At 28.5% G+C, this 20,855-nt stretch overlaps 4 protein-coding genes and 1 long non-coding RNA gene across 6 annotated transcripts in view; 2 read left to right on the forward strand and 3 right to left on the reverse strand.

The window, feature by feature from the left end:
• Positions 1 to 204: 204 nt before the first annotated feature.
• On the reverse strand, positions 205 to 4,000 carry Cdc6 (Cell division cycle 6). Its single transcript, XM_029303762.2, has 5 exons — positions 3,735 to 4,000; positions 3,369 to 3,651; positions 2,002 to 2,979; positions 1,240 to 1,442; positions 205 to 868 (listed from the first exon to the last, which is right to left on the reverse strand). Exons 2-5 carry the CDS (start codon positions 3,643 to 3,645, stop codon positions 635 to 637), a joined length of 1,692 nt encoding a protein of 563 aa, XP_029159595.2. The 5' UTR covers positions 3,646 to 3,651; positions 3,735 to 4,000; the 3' UTR covers positions 205 to 634.
• An 835-nt stretch (positions 4,001 to 4,835) lies between these two features.
• Positions 4,836 to 6,019, forward strand: LOC114928891 (uncharacterized). Its single transcript, XR_003819159.2, has 3 exons — positions 4,836 to 4,963; positions 5,652 to 5,752; positions 5,855 to 6,019. It is a non-coding gene; the product is annotated as an uncharacterized LOC114928891 (long non-coding RNA).
• Positions 6,020 to 6,767: 748 nt separating this feature from the next.
• On the forward strand, positions 6,768 to 8,268 carry RsfS312 (ribosomal silencing factor RsfS-like protein, 312). The gene is made up of 3 exons (XM_029300258.2): positions 6,768 to 7,132; positions 7,424 to 7,684; positions 8,044 to 8,268. The coding sequence occupies exons 1-3, from the start codon at positions 6,820 to 6,822 to the stop codon at positions 8,214 to 8,216; spliced, it is 747 nt and encodes a 248-aa protein (XP_029156091.1). The 5' UTR covers positions 6,768 to 6,819; the 3' UTR covers positions 8,217 to 8,268.
• A 622-nt stretch (positions 8,269 to 8,890) lies between these two features.
• LOC114928888 (uncharacterized) lies at positions 8,891 to 13,661 on the reverse strand. The gene is given in 4 exon segments (XM_029300256.2): positions 8,891 to 9,350; positions 9,407 to 9,616; positions 11,451 to 12,944; positions 13,369 to 13,661. Coding segments are annotated over 3 exon segments (2,154 nt in total). The 5' UTR covers positions 12,935 to 12,944; positions 13,369 to 13,661.
• A 3,247-nt stretch (positions 13,662 to 16,908) lies between these two features.
• The window catches only part of LOC114928892 (cytochrome P450 4C1-like), a 10,376-nt gene continuing 6,429 nt past the window's right edge, over positions 16,909 to 20,855 (reverse strand). For both annotated transcript variants that reach the window (XM_029300259.2, XM_029300260.2), the window contains 5 exons: positions 20,668 to 20,762; positions 20,025 to 20,093; positions 19,207 to 19,384; positions 18,292 to 18,471; positions 16,909 to 18,217 (listed from right to left, as the gene is read on the reverse strand). In XM_029300259.2, coding sequence (XP_029156092.2) covers positions 18,042 to 18,217; positions 18,292 to 18,471; positions 19,207 to 19,384; positions 20,025 to 20,093; positions 20,668 to 20,762 — 698 coding nt within the window. In that variant the 3' untranslated portion in view covers positions 16,909 to 18,041. The remainder of the gene's footprint in view (positions 18,218 to 18,291; positions 18,472 to 19,206; positions 19,385 to 20,024; positions 20,094 to 20,667; positions 20,763 to 20,855) is intronic.

Consider the following 20,855-nt stretch of genomic DNA (forward strand, 5'->3'; position numbering starts at 1 on the left):
ATTTATCAGTTATTTCAAAAATTTTTATAATATATTTTATTTATTATTAAATAAATATTAATGCAAAAAATCTTCATGTTTCAATTTTGTTAATTATTTAAAAAAATTCAGTGGATTTTGAAAGAAAATAAAATAATACATAAACTTTTGAAATACACAAATCTATAGTTTTGCACAGAAGGTATGAATAAAAAAATATGCAAGTGAATAAAAACTTCACTCTGTACGTTTTATTTGACATAAATATTAGTATACAAAACAGTTCAATTACACTCTGTCGCAAGACTATCGTCCTAAATAGCAAATTGACGTAAAAATGACTTGCTACTTGAACTTATTTTGCACAAATTTTAAAATTTGATACAAAAATATACAATTGCAGTCTCTCACACTTATAAAGTACAATCAGTCCTTCAGTAAACCTTGTCATATCTCGTTGAACGAATGTTACGTGATAGATTTGTTTATTGTAACAAACTAGATTTTAACAATGATCTGACTATTGAAGAAATAATAATAGGCACGCAATGGTGATGCAACATATCAAATGCTCGCTTTCACACTATGTATATAAAATTTGAAAGGAGCTAATAAATAAATTAGAGGTAACAAACATTAAAAATCTCTAATTATTCTACAAACAACTTGTGTCGTTAATTATATCTGCCATCATCTGTTTGTCCTGGAAAGCAGCGTCCAGCTCCTCCTGATCCCACTGCAAGTTTACTTTGCATAAACGTGCCTCTTTTCGGCCGACGATTCTCAGGATGCCCCTGGTCTCTATTAACGAGCACAGATTCACAAATTCGGAACCGTCAACGGCGAATATGTTGCGCTTCTTGCAAACTTTCTTGTAAACCTCGTGCAACTGAAACAAGTAAAATGCAGCATTTAGAGAAGAAAGAAACTTGCAGCGATAATAAAAATTGTATTTATTGTATTATTTATATGTATATACTTTTAATATAATTATTTATTATATAATTATATTTAAAATAGTAAAAAATTATGTGTAAATAATTATATAATTATATCAAATTATATTTATATTAATAATATATATATATATATATATATATATATAAAATAATAATAATACATGTGTTATATTGCATTTACATTGTTGAGTGGGAAATTATAACTAACAGTTATATAATTGTTACTTGGTGTTTGCTGGGTGAGTTACACAAATCATATATTATTACTCATAATCTTTAATGTGAGTTTTAACAAACTTACTCTTCCAACTGTAATATCTTTGTTTCTTCCTTTGTTCAGGATAAGCAATAAAGAACAGAGTAACAGTTTCTGTTGAAGGGGAAAGGTATCCTGTTCTTGATCAATATTCTGTGTACCACCATAAACTCCATTTAGAATTGTGACTACTTCTTTCAAGTCTACTGGCTTCTCTGTTTCTTGCTTCGAGGATTCTATGTTTGTATCTATATAAAAAAAAAAATATATATATATATATATTGAATTATTCTTTTAATTATTTGCATTTGAGAAAATTGTCGATTCTATTTTCTTATTTGCACACTTTATGTTGCACTTTTCATTAATGTACAGATATATTATGTATCTCAAACTATTAATTTTTAAGTTGTCCTATTTTTGTGTACGTTTTTTGTTTACATTTTTTTGTTATAACTGTTTATGCCAAATGTTATGAGGAATCGATATTTATATAAAAGTTTATAATAAATTTTATAATTTATAACTATATAATTTATAACAATTATATTATAAAAAACTAGAGTAGTTACATTTAAAAAAACTAGATTAATTTTTGGACCTCAATTAAAATTCGATTATCAATTATCTAATTTTAAAAATAAAAATCCTCCAAATCTAACAATTTTTGTTCAAAATATTGTTTTTTTTAATCTGATGTTTTTTATATATTTTTTAATATTTATTAAAATAAGATACCCTATAATAACAAAAAGTTACTTTTTCTACATTCATAACTTATTCATCTTTGCAAAGAGAATTCACTACCATTGTCGTTCGCTGGCTGCAGCACCTGTGCAACCTGATGGGACTCTGCCTGTTCCACCACTCTTCTGCTGATGTCCAGGGCTCTTCTGATATCCCCTGAGATCGCGGCCACCTTCCCCGCGAGCAACTGAATCGCAGATGGGGTGAAAATACCGCTTGCATTTGCTTGATTTAGCCTCGCGGATATTATGTCGAATATCTGCTGCTTGGTGTATGGTGCAAAGTGCATCAACGTCGGCTTCAGCTCGCATCTGGCCTGCAATCTGGGTAATATTCTATCTGTCAGGTCCAAAGCGTTGGCTATTCCGACGAGGATCAGCTTGGAATTCGGCAGGGACGGCCATTCGAAGATGGAATACAGCACGGACTGCTTCTTGCTCTCCAACTGATCTATCTCGTCCAGCACCAGGAGCAATGGCTTCCTGCTGGACGTCAAGTATCTCTCTATGAGCGGCTTGGAATTTTTCCCCGACTTGGTGACACTGCTTATGGCCAATTCCTTGATTATTTTCGCATAGATGGCTGCTGCGGACTTCATACTGGTGCAATTGACATAGACTATCTTGAGCTTGGACCTCAAGTCCGACTGTCGCATCATCTTGAAGAGGCTGGCGGATTTCCCGGTGCCTGGTGGCCCGGACACATACAGGGAGGTCGACGTTCCTTGCTCCAGGTGTCTTTGAAAAAATTCCTGAAGCTTGCTCAGCTCCTCCTCCCTTCCAGGCAGCTCTTCCGTAGCAGAACTGTGGAGAGCTTTACGCGCGTTCTGATACTTGTTGGATCCAAATAACAAATTGGAATTTAATTCGTCTTCCTCCTTCGTCTCCTCTTCTTCTTTGGAAAGTCGAGATTTAAATAACTGCTTAGGACTTAATCTATCTTTTTTGGTACCGGATAGCTTCAATTTGTCCAGAAGAGTGGACGGAGTCAAGGGCGATTTGTGCCTCCTCTGTTTGGATGGCGTAGTAGAGTGTTGCTCTGAAATAAAGTACAAGTTGTCACTTTATGGCATCAAACAAAACGTACAAATCGGTGCAAGGAATCCCTCAGAGTTAAATTACAATCAGCTGATATATATGGATATATATATTATGTATTAAATTACAATGTTCATCTTAAATTACAATGGATCTCTACACAAGTCATAACATGTTTTGAAGATTGGTACAACATTGCATTATAATTCAATATATGTTATACCATTCTTCAAAACATGTTATGATTTGTGTGAGAGATCCATGCACTTTTAAACAAGTTATGCTAAAAAAATCAAAAGGTGATATAATTTTGACTGGTACTGTATATAATTATACAGAGTTACAAGAGAGTCGTAGAGCTAATATCTCTCAACGTAGCGAGATTTTTACCATCCAAATCGCTGGATTTGCGACATCTCGACCTCGGCGAGCTGTCAGTTCGCCTGTCAACGATCCCCCTGCGATCCTTCGTCGCGTTTTCGATATCCGAGTCGGACTCGGACTCGCTGCTGGTCAAAGTGACGATCTTTCTCACGGTCGGGGTGTACCCGGACGGGGTGTGCCTCGCGGTGGCGTTCGTGAAGTCCTCCTTCACGACGTCCTTGCGACCGTAAAAGCTGCATTTCTTTCGTACGGGAAAGGAAATCGTGGTCTGCGTCCCCGACATCGTCCCCTGGAAGACGACACGAGGATAATAAAATATATACCGAAATAAAAATTCACGTAGAGGCTGAAAGAAATTTCCATGTGTCGTACCTTGTGTTTTCGTGCGAGAAATCCTGCCTCCTCGTCGAAACGTACCTATATGATCCTTCAAAATCTCTGGGAATCACCGAACGATTTTCTTCTGCGTCTCGCTGCTACCTTCACCTCGTAAAGATTCACGTCACCACGTCATTTATCGTCCCCTGCAACAAGTGCGTTCGTCCGTTTATTCTGCTGTTGTTGCACTTTTGGCGGGACGGCCTTTAAACGCGGGAAAACCGCGGAATGCGGAAATGAACGGGAACGCGGATTCGGAGTTGACGTTCCGAATGACGGCACGTTCAGGCATTGGTCGAATATTGACGAGAGGTTCGAACTTGATTAGGGGATAAAAGAACTAGGATCTCTTTGTCCTGATTAGTCAATGAAAGTTACCAAATACATGGAGCACCAATCGAAATACATGCAGCGAATGTAATCGATATTTTTTAATTTTTAATTATTGAATTATTTAGTGTTATTATATATTATTATATTATTAAATATATTTAGTATATAATATATAATAATTAAATTTATTATACAATATAAATTAATATTTAATTATATTTAATAGTATATTTAATAATATATTTATTAATATAATTCTATTTCATCCTCATATTACCAATATGTTATTCTGTCTTTTCTTCTTCTTCCTCCCTCTCCTTCTCTCTCCTCTTTCCACCTTTCCATCTTCTTGCCTTCTCTACTGCTCCTCTTCCCTCCTCTCTCCCTCCTCTCTCTTCCCTCCTCTCTCTTTAATTAATATATAATATTTAATTAATATACATATATTAATTAATTAATATTTAATATATTATAATTATTCAATATTATATATTTTATATTTTTATATTTAATATTATTTTTAATATTATATTTCAATTTTAATATAGAGCAAATATTACATAATATAAAAAAACAACTTCATTAATTAATAATATGTTTTACAATCGAATTTCTTTATTCTGATGGAATCATCAATTTTCCACTATTCTGCAATCTTTTTTAAAATTTGCGGCGCCATATACGTACTTCCGGTCAAACTATTTTTGGTAAGATCGGTCATCTTTAGTAACACGTAATATACGGCGAAACATCTTGGTGATCACAACCTCACAACCACATTTTCTTTTCGTGGAAGATACCGTCGAGTGTACACGTCGAAACGAAATCTGAAATAATCGAGCGATTCTAGAGCGATCTAAAAGCCTTCAAGTCGTAAGATGAGAGCTAAGGTAAGCCGATTTTCGTAGTCGTCAATCATTATTATATTTTTCGCGTATATACAATTATTTTTATCGTTAAAAATACACAAGCGTCGAAGTATGGCAATACTCGGTTTGCGCATTTTTTTATCTTTGTATATATCAACACGACGCTAATAAGTGCGAAAAAAATGTTCTTCTTGCATTAATAAATTTATTGAAATTTATTGTGATTTTTATCGAATTTCTTTATAATTTCGCGTTTCATGAAATCATCCTAACCTCCAGCTAATAGCGTGTTTAATTTAGCGAGAAAAATATAACGTAACATATTTAATGACAATCGAGAACGGAAATGACATGATTAATGCATTAAATTTAATTATTATCAATTTTATATATTATTATATTTAATATTATTATTTAATATTTTATTTATTATCAATGTTATATATTATTATATTTAATATTATTATTTAATATTTTATTTTAATTTCAAGTTTAATATAAAGCAAATATTACACAGATGAAAAAATTCTTAATTAGTATTTTCTACAATCGAAATTTTTTTCTATTTCGATGGAATCATCGATAAATTTGTTAAGTAATTATATTGATTACCCAAGTCTTAAGTAAAGACAAAAAAAAACTTACTTGATTAATGGCACATTAAATATTCTTATTATAACAAATAATAAATAAATGTTCAATCTTGCAGTGGCGTAAGAAGAGAATGCGCAGGCTAAAGCGTAAGAGGAGGAAGATGCGTGCGAGGTCCAAGTAAACAACTGCATATATACCTACATACACGTGGTCTCTGTAAGTGTAAACTTCATTCTACATTATAAAAGAAACAATTTATATCTATTAAATTTATTCGTTGATTTTCCTCCATTCTTATTTGCAAATGAATTATTTCAGCCTTAGCAAGATCAGACCTGCGATACTTTCCATCAAGAATTCCAGTTGCATCTTCAGTTGAAAATTTCAAAGAAGATACACTTCAGCGGATGCGTGTTTCGCACAGAGAACCATTTTATACATGTAAATCTTCTTTGGTAAAATGCAGTGATTAATCAAGGTGAAGCACAGTTTTCTATGAGATTTGTCCTTCCCCTCCTGTCTTCCTACAATTGTAATTTCTTTAATTTTAAACAAAGTTAGATGTAAATTACAAATTTATTGAATACAAGTATAATTCAGATTTGTGCATTTAACAATTTTTTTTTTACCAATGCATTGAAAATTATCTAATGCGAACAAATCTCGTTTATAAACAGATTAATGTATATATGAAAATTGGAAAGAATTTTATACAGAAGAAGTAATATCAGAAAGTTTTCTATAATCTTTATTCATATTTACTTTTCTTATAAAAATTATTGAAAGAATATACCAAAAAAATTAACAATTATTTATATATTAGTATTTTTATACATATAGATTTTATTTTTAATTATGTACACAATTATATAATTAAATAATATTTAATAGTCGAGAGTAATTAAAATTAAACAAATATTTTAATTATGATGTAATTATATTTTTTATATCAATTATAATAATATAAATATTATTTATATAGATTTTATTTTTAATTATATATATATATATATATACAATTATATAATTAAATATAAATATTTAATAATAAAGTAATGAAAATTAAACAAATATTTTAATTATGATATAATTATATTTTTTATATTATGATAAAATTATATGAATATAAACATTATTTTTATAAATATTATTTTATCAATATTTATAAACTTAAATATAACTTTTATCGCGATGTAAAAAATTGTATTTTCTATCTTCCAAAATGATTTCTCGTCGTCTGCCGACCTAACCTCACTTTTATTTGAGGTTAGGATTCCTCCGAGATGCGCACGTGTGTCCTGAGGAATTTACTCGGGCGAGTATCGCGCGAATCCATCCGTACTAGAGTACAGACGTACTCGCAATTTCGAGAGACGAGACGATTTTCGAATAAACCGGGGAATCCCGGTGAGGACGATGCGTCAAAAAACGCAGACGATAATCTTGCGACCGCCATCGGCTCGAAATACAAGACCTTCCACGACGAAGACGCGGATGTTATTCTCGACGTGAGTGAGGAGCTGCAGAAGATCAGCCTCGAGGACATAAATCAGCAACAGGAAGATCATGATCCTTACGCCGGTATTAATTTGAGCCGTAAGTGCAAATTTAAAAAATTATATATATATATATATATATATATATATATGACATTTTTTAAAATAATAATTATTTTAAAACCTTTTTTTATATAAAATTTTTTTATGAATTTTTGTATAAAATTTTTTATATAAAAAAGGATTTTTTGAATAATTTTATATTTATAATTGTTATTTATATTGTAAATTGTAAAACATTGAAAATACAATAGTATTTTGATGTAACAATACAATAATATGTTATAATATAAGGTAACGAACATAGTAATTAACAAGATTTGTCTTTTAGACGGTACTACCGGTGTATATGATATCGAGGAACTTGTTACATTGCTGGAGAGGGACAAGGCGAAGAATATATTTGTTGCGTCAGTGCCAAAGGAATATGCTTATGTGGATTATATTGTTGTGGTGACTGGAAGATCGCAAAAGCATATGAGTGCCCTCGCCACCTTTGTGCGCAAAGTTTATAAACTGAAGAGACATCCGACTGATTTAATACCCAAAATTGAAGGGGAGAATTCAAAAGATTGGCTAGCACTAGATTTAGGTAGATCAGTTTCTTTCTAAACTGAGAAAAAATATATTGGCATGTATTTATCTCTTTTGTACAAATCTAATTTAAACAATTTTCTGGATTTATTCTAAGTCGAAAAATATACCTCTGGAGAAAATGAATTTATACATTCATACATATTTATATAATTTATTTTTTTATATATATTATAATTAATTTATATTATTTATATTATTTACATAATTATATGAAAAATAATCTCGAAAAGAGAATTTGTAGTCAATAATGTTCAGAAAATGAATGTATAAGTAAACATATAGTAAGCTTTTAAATTAGTTGTTCTTTGAGTTGTTAATTATTCGAATGAATTTATATGTCATTATATGTTGTAGGAAACATCGTTTTGCATATATTTTCTCACTCTGCGAGAGAGCATTATGATTTGGAGACTTTGTGGACAGTTGGTACGCGATACGACGATAAGAGTAACGAATTACAGGAGTTAAATATTATGGATAAATATAATGCCTTCTTGGCTGAATTTCAACCGGCTGACAATGCTTGATGAGTCATCCATGTATGATGTAGAGTAAATAAAAAAGTGATAAAATTAATAAGCAAGGTTTGGAGCCACAATCTGCTTTAATACTTTAATTGATAATTAAGTAATTCTGACACTAAGTAAAATGCTGTACAAAGGAAGGAATCGCGAATATTAATTTTCATTAAAGATAATTAATATGAATAAGAGATCAATAAAATTATTAAGAATTATTGAGATAATTATTAAAATTATAAAATTAAGAAAATTATTAAGATAAAATGATTGAAAGCGATGATTTTCGAAATAAGTAATATAAATTTGTAAATAATGCATATTTATTTGATTAATTGGGCAAAATTTGAGTATGTTTAAAACAACTGTTAAACACAAATGCTGACACAAATATATATATATATATATATATATATATATATATATTTATGTGTGTGTCAGCATTTGTGTTTAACGACCTCAGAAGTTTTGTTGACATCATATTTATCACGATGACACGTATAAGAGACTCGGTCAGTCTTTCGAACCATATCGTGGTAGATATAATGATTGTAATAAAATGTGTGTGAATATATTATATTCTTTCAACATCTTGTGTGCTGCTAGAGTATTAATTTGTAATAATTAATTAAAAAAAATATATTGGGTCTGGGAAAAAGTTCGTGGCGTTTTTTTAGGAAAATTTAACTGATTTTTTTGTAGTGTGAAAATGAATTTATTTAAACCAAATATGTTCCATTATTATCGACAATGTTTCGCCATTTTTCGGGTAGAGCCATGATGCCATCGGTGAAGAACTTCTGTGATTTCTGGTTGAAAAACTGAATCAAGTTGTTTTCACAGGCTTCTTTTGAAAGCAACTTAATTCCATTGAGAAAGTTCTGCAGAGATCGGAATAAGTGATAGTCAGAGGGTGCTATGTCTGGACTATACGGTGGATGCATCAAAACTTCCCAACCAAGCTCTCGCAATTTTTGACGGGTCATCAAAGAAGTGTGTGGTCGGGCGTTGTCATGATGGAAGACAACATCTTTCCTATTAATCAATTCGGGCCTTTTTCTTTCAATTGCCTGGCGTAATCTTTCTAGTTGTTCACAGTAGAGTTGAGAATCAATCTCGGCGTCAATCTTGGCTTCGTGAACGCTTGTGACGGCTCACCATCCCTTATCCACGATCTTTGACGCTTCCGATTGTCGTACGTGATCCATTTTTCATCACCGGTTATGACACGTTTCAGAAATGGCTCGATTTCATTGCGTTTCAGCAGCGCATCGCAGATGTTAATTCGGTCTATCATGTTTTTTGCGCTCAACTCATGAGGAACCCATACATCGAGCTTCTTTTTGTAGCCAGCTTTGTGTAAATGGTTCAAAACAGTTTTGTGGTCAATGCCTAGCTCCATACCATACCTATTACGTTTTGATGATGATGCTCGAAACATTCAAATGTGGTGTAGAAACGAATCTGGATTTCACATAGAATTTGCAAAACATGTAGCTGAAAATATCACATTGTTGTTTAAAATAGAATGGAAACAACGTTCGAACAATATTCCGAAGGTGACTCATGTTACAAAAAACGAGTCTGAAAAGTATTGTGTTATTAGCATAAAAATTTGGGCCAATGATAATTACGTACATTACAACAATATTTTTTGGACTCGTTTTTTACAAGTGAGTACAAGTGCTTAAAATTATATTAAAAATAAAATTATATTAGTATGCAAAATTATAAAATTTAAAATCATATGTATATCTTTTGTTTCTGTAAATGTTCAAAAGTAAAAAAATTGTGCAAACAATATTTTAAGTAGTAAGAATTAAGTTTATTCGTATAATTCAAAAAGTTGAAGTTTATCATTCATAAAGGGGAAAGCTTTATGCTAAATCGTATCTCCTAATAAGGTAAATGTTAAAATTGTAATAAAGCTATAAAAGAAATGACATTTTTTTATTAATTTAAAACTATAGTTCTTTATCCATGATATACATATTAACACAAAATCATTGTTTCATACTTAAATTAAAAAAATATTATTTGGTACAATTTATAATACTGATTTGCTAGATGATACCCACAAGTTTGTAATAGTTGATGAAATGTATAACATAGAAGATTTATTTAACAGTTATTACATAGAAAAGATAAATTTAATAAATATTATTATAGAAAGCGAATGAAAAAGAAATATTGTGTTCTATCTTATTAATTTCTGAATATTAATTTTATATTTGTTTTGTTATATAAAGAATTATATAAAGTAGTATTATATAAAGAATATATTGATTTTATTGTGCAAATCTTTGTTTATATATATATATATATATATATATATATATATATATATATATTAGGGTGGTCGTTATATAGGTTTTTTCAGAATTTTAATTTTTTCAGATTTTTATTTTGAGTCCTGAGTCTCCCTGTTGGCATGTAATTTTATTAATAATTTTATTAATACCACAGTTCTGCAGCTGCTTCTGTCATCAATTTTTGTTGTAAATAGTTTGAAATTTTAGTGAAAAAAAGTTGAAACTATTTGAAAATACCGAAAATATAGTATATAATATAGTATATAATTGAAAATAACGACGATTTAAAGTTCAAGGAAGATTCAAAAAATATAAAATACGTCGTTATATATTTGAAAAATGGATAAAAAATAATTAACTGAATTACAAACACCCACGACTCGTGCGGAATAGCCCATATAATATTTATGACTATCTTTTATGAAAAATTAAATAATTTTGTTCACTACTTTTGCAGCTGACTCCATCTAGAACTGAAGTAAATATATACACAAATATACATATATATATATATATATATATATATATATATATATATATGTATATTAAATTAATGCTACATAAATTTAGTATTTATATGCAGATTTGTTAATATACAGTAGAGCTTATTAAATTCTATCTATATTGCTATATAAGCGCGAATTAAATTGGTTTTATAGGATAGAATATAAACACATACATTTATAAATAAAAAGAAATAATTTTATTATATAAGTATAAAGAAATGTTATATGCAGATATAATATATAATTAATACAATATATTTATAAAATAATGTAATATATAATTAACGCAATACAATAATAAAAATTATTTTTTTTTCCATATACAGGCGTTGGATTTATTTAAGCTGTTTTACATTAAAAATTGTAGGATTTTTCAAATGCTGAATTTGCAAGAAAATAACATATCTACAGCATTGTAATTTTAATTTAAAGATATTTTGTCTTGGCATAAATTAGAATTCCAGCATTCAGCAAAATTTGATACTTGCGTCAAATTTACAGTAAAATTCTGCGGCAAGTTTTTGAAGTAGCTAACATCTAAATATTCTAGTGGATTTAAACCCAGATGTACCTCCATCAATGACAATAATACCCTGCTTGTGAGAGATAAAGACTCTAAAGAAATAAACTTATTATCGTTCAAAATCAAATATTTTAAAGACATCAAAGACTCGCTCCATCCTTTCGGTAGAAAACTCAATTTGTTCTTCGAAAGATCTAATACTTCTAAAAACAAAAGTTGAGTAAACGCTTTAACATTAATCTCGACGATCTGATTCCCCGCCAAAAACAATTTTATCAATTTTGGCATTTGCGCAAAAGCATTCGCAGTTAAACTCTTAATATTGTTACAATTAAGAGACAAAGCGCTGATTTCACTTGAAATCTGCGGTACATCCTCGAACTTGTTGAAACTCAAATCGAGCCATCTCAAAGACTGCAAATTTTCAAATATATCTGGATGTAAGTAATTTATATTATTAATAGACAAGTTCAAATAAACCAATTTATCAGTGTACTTGAAAGCGTTTGATAAAATAAAATCAATTTTGTTTCCAGAAATAGAAAGATAATGCAGATTTTCTAAGCCATCCATTGCTAGGCCATAATCATACAGATCAAATTCACGTGATGAATGTTGATTAAATCCATAGAGTCGTTTATATTGATTATTCAGATTATACGAATCAAATGATTTATGAGTATTATTGTATTTTACATATTTCAAATTGTTGTTATTCAGGTATAATACTAACAAGTTTACTTGTTTCTTATCAAATGCCAATGAAGTGAGCGAGTTATTGTGGAGGTCAAGAAAGTACAAACTATTTGACAATAACTTTAGAAAGTTATTATTTCTTATATGGTTATTGGAAAGATCTAGAATCTTCAATTTTGGTAATGGAGTTTCTTTTATAGAAGTTTGCATGCTATATATATCATTTGCACAGAGAGATAAGATTTCTAAATTAGGATATTCTTTAGAAATATCAACTATAAATCGATGTGGATTATCATAATAATAATAGTCATAATTGGTCTTAGTTGCGTTGTTCAGAATAAGAACCCTCAAATTTTCATGACCCCCAAAGTTGAAGAGTTCATTCAATTTGATGTTGTTATTAGAAATAAACAGTTGACTTAAATTGGGAAGTTTGTCAAAGGCGCCATTCTGGATGCTCTGGATGTCAATATTCGTGAGGTTCAGACAAGTTATCAGAGGACTACTGATAAAATTCTGACCAATAGAAGTGATCACTGTGTTAGAAAAGTTTAAAGCAATATCATCCTCGCACTGATGTCCAAAGTCGCCATTTATATAATTGAGAATTTCCAAGAGTTGAATATTCTTGGCTGTTAATAGCGTGAACCAACAGACGAAAATAATGACCATAAAAGAAAACTTCATGTTGAATTCTCTGCAAAAATATAATAAAAATATTTTAAAAATATAGTAAAAAGTATGTGGTTTTAAATATAATATCTATTATTTTATTAAACAAAATTATATTAATATTAATTAATATCAATGATAAAAATTTGTATAATTATATAATTATGATAAAAATATAAGATTGTATAGATTATAGATCGATAAATTGTACAGAAAAATTGATATATAAGTTATTTAAAAAGCATAATAACAATAAAATTTTTGATAATTATTATAATGTGGATTTCAATATCTAAATAATCTATATTTCTTATCTAAATTTAATTACCTATATATTATAATATAGAAAACTGTACAATAATAATTACAGCACAAAAGTACAAAAATATATTTTTTCTTAATATGAAATATTGTTGTGCCTCTTTTTATAACAGAACAGAGGATAGTACCTTTTTTAAAGAGTTTATTTGCCGGCTAAGATGGAACTTCAGCTTCAGGCTCCACTTAGACTCTTTCGCACTTTTCTTTAAATTTTTTACAGCTTTTATTTAATGTTTCACGTTAAAAATAACTAAGATTTTATATGCTGAGTACACTTATTTAACTTCACTCATGTTTCTTAGATTATTCTAATTTATTTCGACTTATTAGCAGCCTTTTCCTTTTATGTCTTGACGACTTGATTAGCGACTGCTCGACGTGCATCTGTCACCGGAGCTTCCGCTATCTTTGAGTTATTGTTAAAAAGATGCCTGGATCATGAGAGTCCGCAGGGGAAGGGAGATTTGCCACTCCCTCTGGAGTCAGCAAAAAATTTATCATTTGCTTTCCCTTGAATAAATGCTAGAATTTACTTGCACATTTAATATAAAAAAAAATAAAAATAATAAAATAACAAAATTAAGTTTAAAAAAAATGTTGAAAGTCGCAAAGAAAATCTTTCTTGATATATCTACTTTGTCACACTGAGAAAGCTTTTACTAACAAAAGGTGTATAAATAAATAAATTATAAATATTCTAATTTTGCAAGTCACATTTTGAATAATATATATGTCCTCCTCTTCCCCGATTTCTGGAAAAAATCTTGCAGACGCTTATCTGAATTCAAGTCAACATACACTATCACAGTCGAAATGCAAGCGAAGGAGATCCAAGTTCTTTGCTTACAATCTATCGGGTTCTCGCGCTCACTGCATTAAAATTTTTGCGAAAGACTAATATCTTTTTATTTATATAAAAATTCAATTATAGATTTTCGGGCTACAACATTAAATATAAAAAAAGTTTTATTTATATTAAATTTTCTCAAAATAATATGAAAATTAAACGCATACCATTTTTATAAAATGCTTTTTTATTGTTAATATAATTGCGATTATATTATTACAAGTTTAATAATCATTAAATGTAATAATACATATATATAATATAAAATCAGATTTATTGAATAAAAAAAGTTTTGTTAAACAGTATCTAAACAATATTACGTCACCCACATAATTTGTTTATATATCTGTGCATTTATATGCAAATTTTTTTTGCGTTATATCGCTTTTCACAGACTTTATAGACAGACTTTATAAATAGCTACTTAATTACAAATTGTTGATAGCTGAGAAAATGACTGACTTGTTTTTTGTTTTTATTATTATTATGGATATTTGAATTTGATTGGGATAAGAATAAAGAAATGATAAGCACTTACTTTTAATTCAGTATATATTAATTATATTCATATAATAAAGTGTACATATTTTATTTGATGTATATATTTTATTGCTCTATTAATTAAAGAGAAACAAAAAAAAAAACAGATTTATTTTGTGTATACTTTGTTAAAAAAATTTGAAAAAAAATTAGAGATCAAGTTGCAGTAATATATTATAATTATCTCATTTCTATTTATTATATTTGCAACTTACGCAAATAAACATATACTTTTATATTGTTTATAAGATTTTTGATAATTTATAACTAAAATCCGGAAGAAAAAATGCTTAAATTTTTGAAAACACTTTAATCTCTTTATCATTTAAAATTATAGTACAAAGTATTTGAAGATATAATTTAATATAATTTAATATAATTTAATATAATTTAATATACAATAATTTAATATAATTTATATATATTATAATTTTATATTGTATTTTATTTTATATTTTTTTATATGTGTACATTAATACATATATATATATATATATATATATATATATATGTATATATATCAAGAGACACGGTAGTGTCTCGCGACCAGTTAAGGGCGTAGCGGAGACACCGTGTATCTTAACGCGAGTCGGACATTTGAGTCTTTATAATATTTCGAATCCTCAATAATGGCTGAAGCAATCGAGTTTATACTAGACTTAATCGATAGATTGAGTTCGAATTATATAATAAAAGTGTCTTTATTTCTGCTCTACGTGATTTGTAAGCAGAGATATATAAATGCAAAGTCGAAATATGAAATATTTCTATTAAGAAACGTCCCCGTCATCATTATCATCATCATTATCATCATCATTATCATCATCGACCACGCATACATAGTAGTATCGTGCTACACGTATTCACACGTATACAACACATGCGCACACATATATCACACGTACACAACACATGCAAGATGCATGTAGTGGTAATTTTGTCCATCTCGCACGTTTTACAACAGATGGCGATAGAGGCGCTCCGCCATATCGGCAGCGTGCGGGGTTATGTTGGCTAACTCTCTCTCTCTCTCTCTCTCTCTCTCTCTCTCTCTCTCTCTCTCTCTCTCTCTCTCTTTCTCACACACACACGCACACACACACACACTCTCTCATTCTCACTCACTCACTCACTGTTCGTCTTGTGTACTTATTTAGTAAGTCATAATTTTTTATCAATTAAGTACTCTCAACTATCCAATAATTAAATAAATACGTACAAATGTGCGCGCGTGTACACACATACACCTATTGATATTAAAGAGATTGAAGGAGAGGAAGGAGAAGATAAAAATTTAAATATTCACATATATTTTCAAATATTATATATGAATTTATAGTTTACATATCTAATTAATAATGAATTTCTAATTATATTAAACATATCAAAATAAAGACATACATGTATTTATCAAATGAATAAAATTATTGAATACAGACTTAAAAAATTTATTAAACATAGACTTAAAAAATTAATTAATTAAACATATTCCAAATTTAGAAAAAATAAACTTTATTTATATATGCAACAGCTTTTTAAACTAAATTTTTAAATTCTATTTTATATTAGACAATTATCTCAATCAACATCTACGTCCACATTAGCTGCACTGCAGACTACCTCTACAGCCACATTATCTGCTCCGCGGATATAGCGTTATGCCAATACGATACATTACATGTACTTACTTACTTGCCTTTACTGTACCAACTCTTGTTCTTTCCACGTAATCATGTTTTTACAGTTATCGTTTGCTGTATATCTTCCAGCAAACTTTATTTCGTGTGAAGTGTATTTAATTAATTAAATCTCTGCGAAAGATTGAGAAGATGAAGGGATAATTCAAACTATGAAGACATGGTTACATGGAAAAGACAAGAGTTGATACAATAATAAAGACATACATGTATTTGTATCCTGCTGGCATAAGGTTATAGAAGTTGATTGAGATTGAAAAATAATAATGAAAATAATAAAAAAAATAAAGACACATGTATTTGTATCGTGCTGGCATAAAGTTATAAAAGTTGATTGAGATTGAAAAATAATAATAAAAATAATTAAAAAAAGGAAATATTCAATCATCATTTAAAAGCATATTTGAAATCTGTAGAATAAACAGTTTTTGCAAAAAATGTGGAGCATTTGAGCTCTAGTAAGTCTAAAAATAAATGTAAACATCAATTAATAATAACTGATGTTATATATATATTATATATATAAACCAATTTGTTGCAATATTCACTATAAAAGGTTGTAAGGGTAAGATGGCTAAAAGTGAATAATTTAAAAGATAGTTAACATAATTTTACATAAACTAAAATATTTCATAAAATAAAATATTTGTAATATTTCGAAGTTTATGTAAGATTATGTAGATACATAAAAATTATACCTTTACAACTTTTTAAAAAAATTTTAGTTAAAAAAACTGGGAGCGCTGCTAAATAATATTCTAACAATATTAAAATTAAATTGTTACTTTTAAACTCATTACAGTTAAAATATGTTTTGTGTTTAAATTAATTAATGTTACTTTAAGGTGCATTGTAATTTTGAAACTTAGCAGCGCGCCCAGTTTTTTTAACTAAAATTTTTTTATTTCTTTTTCACATGGCGCATGGACTTGGCATCTTGTTTATCTTTTTTTTTAAAAGATAAGTTTTTTTATGGTACGATTCTACATTTGCAAATTTAAATTTTTACTGATTCATTATACGACTCTATATATGTCTGCAACTTTAATTTTCCACTGGTACAAGTTTCTACTTTCACTTGGCGCAATTTTTTTTTTATTTCATTACTTTTGTTACGATTGTACATGGGTTTATAATCGATAATTTTTCATACAATTCTATTGTACATGGGTTTGCAATGTAGGATTCTACATAAGTTTGCAATGGATAATTTTTAATACAATTCTACATGGGTTTGCAATGGTTAATTTTTCATAGGATTCTACATGAGTTTGCAATGGTTAATTTTTCATAGGATTCTACATGAGTTTGCAATAGGTACGATTCTACATGGGTTTGCAATGGTTAATTTTGCCTAGGATTCTACATGGGTTTGCAATGATTAATTTTTCATAGGATTCTACATGGGTTTGCAATAGGATAGGATTCTACATGGGTTTGCAATGGATAATTTTTGTTAATGGCGTGCCCTTAACTGGTCGCCTTTTTTTACCTTTTTTTAAAGGTGAGTTTTTAGAGATTATAGTTAATAGACCCAAGGAGAACAGAAGATCAAAATGATGTCAATTTGACGTCATATTGACTAAATATTGACCAAAAATGACATAAATTTAGTCAATATGACGTCAAATTGACATCATTTTGACTTTTCAATTCTCCTTGAAATTTTCCGTAAAAATATATTTTGTTAAACATATTCATAAATATTATATATTGTTTATGATAAAAAATTCCGCCTTTCAATTTTGACTTTTAGGGGCTGAATAGGAACCAGTAAAACTTCAAACTTTAATTTTATTTTATCGATCGGAATACTTTTATCGACTTTAAATACAAATGTTCGTATCAAAGTCGCTAGTATAACTTTCATGGAAATCATCGCAAACTTCACACCTAAAAGAATTTGTCACAATGTAAAATAAATTTTATAATTCACATATTAATGATATTAATTTATTAGTACCCACCTATGCAATTTCTAGGCCCGTTACTAAAAGGTATATAATAATCCGAGTAAGAGTTTCCCAATCTTTCGGGCAGGAATCTATCCGGATCGAACATTAATGGATTTGGCCAATGTTTTTCATTTCGGAGGACGTTTTGCAGTAATATGACTATAGTAGCATCTTTTGGCAACATAATCTCTCCTAAAACATAAATCTTGTTGTATAATTAGGCGTTATTAATGTAATAATGTATAATAGCAATGGAGTCCACATTATTCTACAAGACAAATCTATTTAGTCTTCAAAGTAATATTTCTTGTCAGAAACTGTAATAACATTTTTAAATTCTCTTAATCCATGTATTTTGTTATATTTTTGAAGCATTTTTTATTTTGGTGTTAAATATATTTTTTGTCTCTAAAATACTTGAGTATAATTTCTGTTAAATATTTAAAATGTTTATTTAAAATTGAAGCTAAGATGCGTTTTATACATTAAATAAAATTTATTAAATTTGAGTAAGTATTTATTTTAATACTATATAATAAATCATTTATTTGAAATTAGTAATATTGATGTGAAAAATATTTATTTGATAAGAAAATCTTTTTCAAAACAGATAAATATTTATTTGTTTCAAATCAATGATTTATTATAGGCAGTATTGAAATAAACATTTATTAATTTAACTATTTTTTTCAGTCACCACCTCTATTCTTCTGATTAGCTTGTAATTTACGATTAGGAAAATTTGATAAAAAATATTGTTTCGTTATTAAATGCACCTAATATGTTTTCTCTGTTTTTATTTTTTTTTAGTTTAATTATACTGATTTAATGAATAAGAAAATCGCGGATTTTAGTAAATAATGTATTGCAAATTATACACAATTTGTGTGTGTACGTGTGTGTGTATGTGTGTATTTGTGAACAAACCTAAACTTAAATCTTCGGTTAGTTGTCGTGCGATTAAAGGCACCGCAGGGAATAATCGCATCGTTTCCTTAATAACTCGATCCAAATAGTCCATAGACTGTAAATCTTCATATTTAATTGGTGCGACTTTCGGACTTTTCATGCCATAAATCCCCAACAATTCCTGATATGCCTTCTCCTTTTATGGAAATAAATGCTGATAAGTGTACGCAATATAATTAAGATCCAAAAATTAAGATTTGTAATTACACATATGTCCCATTTTTGTCGAGATAAAGAAATATTTTAAGCATAATTTTTTCGAAAAACGAATAAATGGAAAATTTTTTCCCAACATATTTCTCTGCGCAAAAAATGATTTTGACCGTTATTACGAATTTATTTTAATAAAAACTAAAAAAGTTTCTTTACAACATTTTTTAAATTAAAATATTTAAATTTATAATTTATAATTATTATGTACTTTCTATCAATAGTGATATTAATATCGAAAAATTATATTATAATACTTTTATATATTTTAGTATAAAAATATAAATTTTATGTATATGTGCATGTAAATGTATATACATATGTAATAATTATATACACATATATGTGTACAGAGGAAGGCCCCGTTAGCCTACAAATCAATGGCAACATTTTATCTGAATAATTTGTGTCGAATTTTTTTTATATAATATATATATATATATATATATATATATATATTATTGCTTAAAATAAATCTTCAGTATTTTAAAACTCTAATAATATATGAAGTATATTCGATTTATAAAGCGAGAGAATCTTTGAATGAGTTTATCGAATGTACATACTTGGATCTTCGGAAAATTCGCTAACATGAAGATCATAAAATCCATCGTTATGGTGGTTGTGTCACTGGCCTAAAAAAATACAATTTGTATTCATTTATGTATACACTCGTGAAAAAAATTATCGCAACACGCAATTAGCATCAAAATTTCGCGTAAATTTAAATAAGCGTATTTTTTACACGAAAAATTATCGTATTTGAAAAAATTGTTTTTGTTTTCAAGAGTAAAGTCTTTATTTTAGAAACTTTCGTTTGATTTTAATTTTGTTCTTTCTCCCTCTCTTCATCCCGTTAAAAAGTAGTTTTTTTTTTTTTTAAATTTGCAAAATTTGACGATTTCTATGGGGTGAAATAAATTTTTTTCGCAAATCTTATCCAAATTTTTGTAGAATATGTTCTTTTGCAATCAAATTTTGCAATTTTTTGAAAAAGAAACACCTTCCTTTTTAACGGAGTGAAGAGAGAGAAAGAGGATGAAATCAAAATCGAACGAAAGTTTCTTAGAGTAGAGTACTTCATCCTTTAAAACAAAAACAATTTTTTCATATATGATAATTTTTCGTGAAATTTTGATTTTAATTGCAATAATTTTTTTTGACGAATGTATAACTATAACCATACGTATATAGAGACATCTTACATACCGCTGCTAACATCGTAAACACATTATCATGAATAACCTCTTCCGTGAATATTTCTTCGTTAGAGTTGTTCAAAAGCATGTCGCAAATTGCCCTGTCTATATTTACAGAAAAGAATATAAAATAGTATATATATTTATAAAAGAATATATATGTATAAAAAATTAAAATACATCTTTATATATTCTATT

This window comes from Nylanderia fulva, unplaced genomic scaffold, assembly GCF_048542155.1.
Source record: "Nylanderia fulva isolate GAGA-0341 unplaced genomic scaffold, ASM4854215v1 Scaffold80, whole genome shotgun sequence".
In the NCBI taxonomy this organism is placed as follows: Eukaryota; Metazoa; Arthropoda; class Insecta; order Hymenoptera; family Formicidae; genus Nylanderia; species Nylanderia fulva.

Excerpts from the sequence above, each read along its gene's own strand:
- Cdc6 (XM_029303762.2), bottom strand. The coding sequence starts at position 3,645 with ATGTCGGGGACGCAGACCACGATTTCCTTTCCCGTACGAAAGAAATGC. Across the intron at positions 2,980-3,368 it reads CAAATCCAGCGATTTGGATG|AGCAACACTCTACTACGCCA; the intron begins GTAAAAATCTCG and ends ACTTTATTTCAG. Across the intron at positions 869-1,239 it reads AAGATATTACAGTTGGAAGA|TTGCACGAGGTTTACAAGAA; the intron begins GTAAGTTTGTTA and ends TACTTGTTTCAG.
- RsfS312 (XM_029300258.2), top strand. The coding sequence starts at position 6,820 with ATGCGCACGTGTGTCCTGAGGAATTTACTCGGGCGAGTATCGCGCGAA. Across the intron at positions 7,133-7,423 it reads CGCCGGTATTAATTTGAGCC|ACGGTACTACCGGTGTATAT; the intron begins GTAAGTGCAAAT and ends TTTGTCTTTTAG. Across the intron at positions 7,685-8,043 it reads TTGGCTAGCACTAGATTTAG|GAAACATCGTTTTGCATATA; the intron begins GTAGATCAGTTT and ends TATATGTTGTAG.